Below are 3,412 nucleotides of genomic sequence, written 5' to 3' on the forward strand. Positions count from 1 at the left end.
CGTATCGCATTTAGATACCCTCATTGTACCACTCGCAACCCTTGTAAAGTGCCTCGTATAAATGTGCTATATAGATAAGTACAGTACAAAACTACGAAAGTAGAGGTAAGCAAATCACTAAGAAAATAAAACTTTCATTTTACCGGGTAAGGTCCACTGAGCTATTAGCTTCTTTTTCAGAAGTGACGTGGCAATCACAAATGATAGCTCAACGAAGTGGCTTATCATCACGTGGTAATATTTAGCAGCCAAATAATTTAAATGAGAGCTCCTGGTGGGCCTTCGTGCGACCCTTGACGTGCGCCCCCCCCGACAATGCACAAAGAGTGAAAACACCACAGCACGATATCTGTATCAAGTAAGGAAGGCCAGCGTCTCGAGAAGCTGTGACTTCTTGTCTCGTTGTCTGTTAAAAACTCTAACAGATAGGTGGAATTCCTCCTGCCCTCTACGGGGAGGAATTCGAGACAAGAAGTCACAGCTTCTCGAGACGCTGGCCTTCCTTACTTGATACAGCTATCGTGCTGTGACGGTTCCACCTGAAGACGGAAGCTTGTGTTGCCTCCGAAACGTCGTGATTTTTATTTTACATTTATTAATTTAAAATGTTTACACCTACGTGACTTTACTGAAAAAACCTAAGAATATGAATCCTTGCAGTCACGAAAGCTTCAAATCTGGAAGTGAAAACACCGCCCGTCATCATCATCATCAGCGTCGTGCTGCTGCTGTCAACCCCCAATGGTTTCAAATGTGTGGTGGCTCTCACACTGATGATGCCTTGTCAGCGAAAGTGGCCCCCCTCTGAAAATGAGTGAAGAACACCGCTCTCACCGCATGTTTCTGGCGCTGGGTGCCGATAACCGCAGGGAGTTTGGGGAAATGCGTAGCACGTCGCGCCTTGTTTGAGTTGACCTTGCGCTTGACCTCGCCTTTGACCCTCCCCCTCCTCGTTGTGACCTTGCGTTTTACCTTGACCTTTGTGCTTGACCCCACCTTGCCTTTGACCACCCTCCATCCCCGTTGTGACCTTGCGTTTTACCTTGACCTTTGTGCTTGACCCCACCTTGCCTTTGACCACCCCCCCCCCCCGACCTCAGGTGTCTGCATCAACTTCCGCCACATGTACAAGCAGCGGAGCAAGCGGTTCGGAGTTCGCAAGCGCAAGCGCGCGTGACCGGGGCGGCCGGGGGAGTTGTCGGTGTGGGGGGGGGGGGGGCGGGGGGCGCTAGCGCCGTGGAGCTGGTGGAGCGGGTCGCGGGAGCTCGGGGTGGAGTGACGGTGGCTTGACGTCTCCTCCACGTGGCTCCAGGTTCCTCTGCAGCCATCATCGTCGTCATCATCGCAGTCATCGCCATCATCACGTTCATCACAAGCATCATCGTTCGCGAACGCAATCGTCATCGCGCTGTGTTTGTCATCGGCGCCGTCACCCTCGTCGTTATTATTACTGACATCACGATGGGCATTGTCTCGTCGCCATCAACATAATCGTCGCCATCAATATCGCCGCCATCGTCATCTCCATAAGCATCAGAGCAAGCGTCATCATAACTGTAATTATCATTCCTATCACCAGCATTTTCACCACTACCATCGTCTTCGCCGTCCCCTTCGTTGTAGTTTGTGTGCAGTCGCTAGTTGCTCCGCGTTTGTTGGCGTGCTGCTGTGTGCGATGGCAGTTGTAGCCGCGTGCTACGCCGCGTCCGGCTGGTTTTTTTTCCGCACGCGCGCCGTTCCTCCTTCCACGCATTCCACGCGTTCCACGCGTACACACACACGCACGCGCGTCGTAGTCCGGGCGGTTCGCGTTCCGATTGTCCACGTTTCATCGCGATTCTCGTGTCCCGCGGTGGAGACCGCCGGGGAGGGTAGGCGGCGATGTCGCGACCGACCGATCCGCAGAGATTTTTCCCACGTCTCCCGTTCGCCACGCGTGCGTTCAAGTGGGGAGCGATGGCACAGCGCTCGGCGCGCCTGGTTTTACAAACTCCTGGTGGCGAACATTAATTGGATTTCCGGCCACGGCTCCCGTCGGTGGCTAGCGATGTCTTGGTCCGGTACCTGGGTCTCTACCCCACCACCGCCTTCATGAAGTGTGGTGAAGTGTGGTCAAGCAATGCCTCCCCCCCTGTGACCGACACTGCGTGGGGAGGCCTCCATCCAGCAGTGGATTGACCGAGGATGCCCCGTTAAACGATTACAAATAAATGTTGATGGATGTAACGGGGGTTGTAACGTGAACGCTTCAGCCGCTTGACGCCGCTATATGCGTGCATTTAAAAAATGAAAAAAACTTGCAGTTTGTAATATGGAATCTGGATCACATCGAGATTCCGACTGGAATCTGAATCTCCGTCAATCGTTACCAGAGGTCGCAAACGGGTTTTGATTCCTTACCCGTACCCGGCCGCACCAGGGTCGCAAACGGGTACCCGTACCCATACCCTACCCTATACCCGGCTACCCGTACCCGGCCGGGTATCGGGTAGGGTACGAGTACCCGATTGCGACCTCTGGGATGAAGCCATGTTGCAGGCGCGGGTGGGTTGATTCTAGGAACTTGAATTGTGAGAAGAGACAAGACGTTGGGAAATGAGTGACAAACGGTTACTCACCAGTGACTCACGGCCTACCCGTACCCGGCCGCACCAGGGTCGCAAACGGGTACCCGTACCCGGTCGGGTACGGGTAGCCGGGTATCGGGTAGGGTACGGATATCGGGTACCCGGTTGCGACCTCTGATCGTTACCCCTCCCTCCCCCATCCACGTGGTTCACATCGCGACGGCACGAGCACCTGCACGCGAGTGATCTGTACAATGATGGTTACCAATAAAGATAGCGTTTCTAACTTCACGTTTGTCAACATTCCGTTTATTTGGTGATGCTGTTGTTGGCAGTGGCCTTGAAATAACAGTCGACGTTTCGCGCAATGGCCCTTCATCGTGTGACACTTTGGAGCGTGGATATTACGGCATTAGATTTCGGGCACAGAGGGGTCCAGTGGACTGTTGAGGTCAACGCACGGTTGACCTTTGACAGTACATATGTTTCGATTTAAAGCTTTTGTGACTGCAGGGATTCATCTTCTTGGTTCTTTCGGTAAAGAACAGGTCTGTCGGGAAGACAGCGTCTGCTTGCGTTGTGGCCAAAACGTCGTGAGAATTATTTTATTATGTTTTATATTTGTATTATTTTATTATTTCCCTTCTACGTGACTTTACCGAAATAACCAAGAAGATGAGTACATATGTTGGTTAAGTCATGGTTTGATAATGGGTTTTCCCTTTTTTCTGCCAACAAAACAGGTGTTAAGATTTTTTTATTTAAAGCTTTCGTGACTGCAGGGATTCATTTTCTTTGTTCTTTCGGTAAAGTCACGTAGAAGGGAAACAATAAAATAATAAAAA

General features: G+C 51.6%; 1 protein-coding gene across 1 annotated transcript in view; it reads left to right on the forward strand.

Annotated features, from left to right (window-relative positions):
• Positions 1-2,858, forward strand: part of HACD3 (3-hydroxyacyl-CoA dehydratase 3) — an 18,305-nt gene extending 15,447 nt beyond the window's left edge. Inside the window, exon 10 of the mRNA XM_061568340.1 lies at positions 1,101-2,858. Coding sequence (XP_061424324.1) covers positions 1,101-1,177 — 77 coding nt within the window. The 3' untranslated portion in view covers positions 1,178-2,858. The remainder of the gene's footprint in view (positions 1-1,100) is intronic.
• The last annotated feature ends 554 nt before the right edge of the window (positions 2,859-3,412 follow it).

Source organism: Lethenteron reissneri, chromosome 1, assembly GCF_015708825.2.
Source record: "Lethenteron reissneri isolate LAM-NWPU_2019-01 chromosome 1, ASM1570882v1, whole genome shotgun sequence".
NCBI lineage: Eukaryota > Metazoa > Chordata > Hyperoartia > Petromyzontiformes > Petromyzontidae > Lethenteron > Lethenteron reissneri.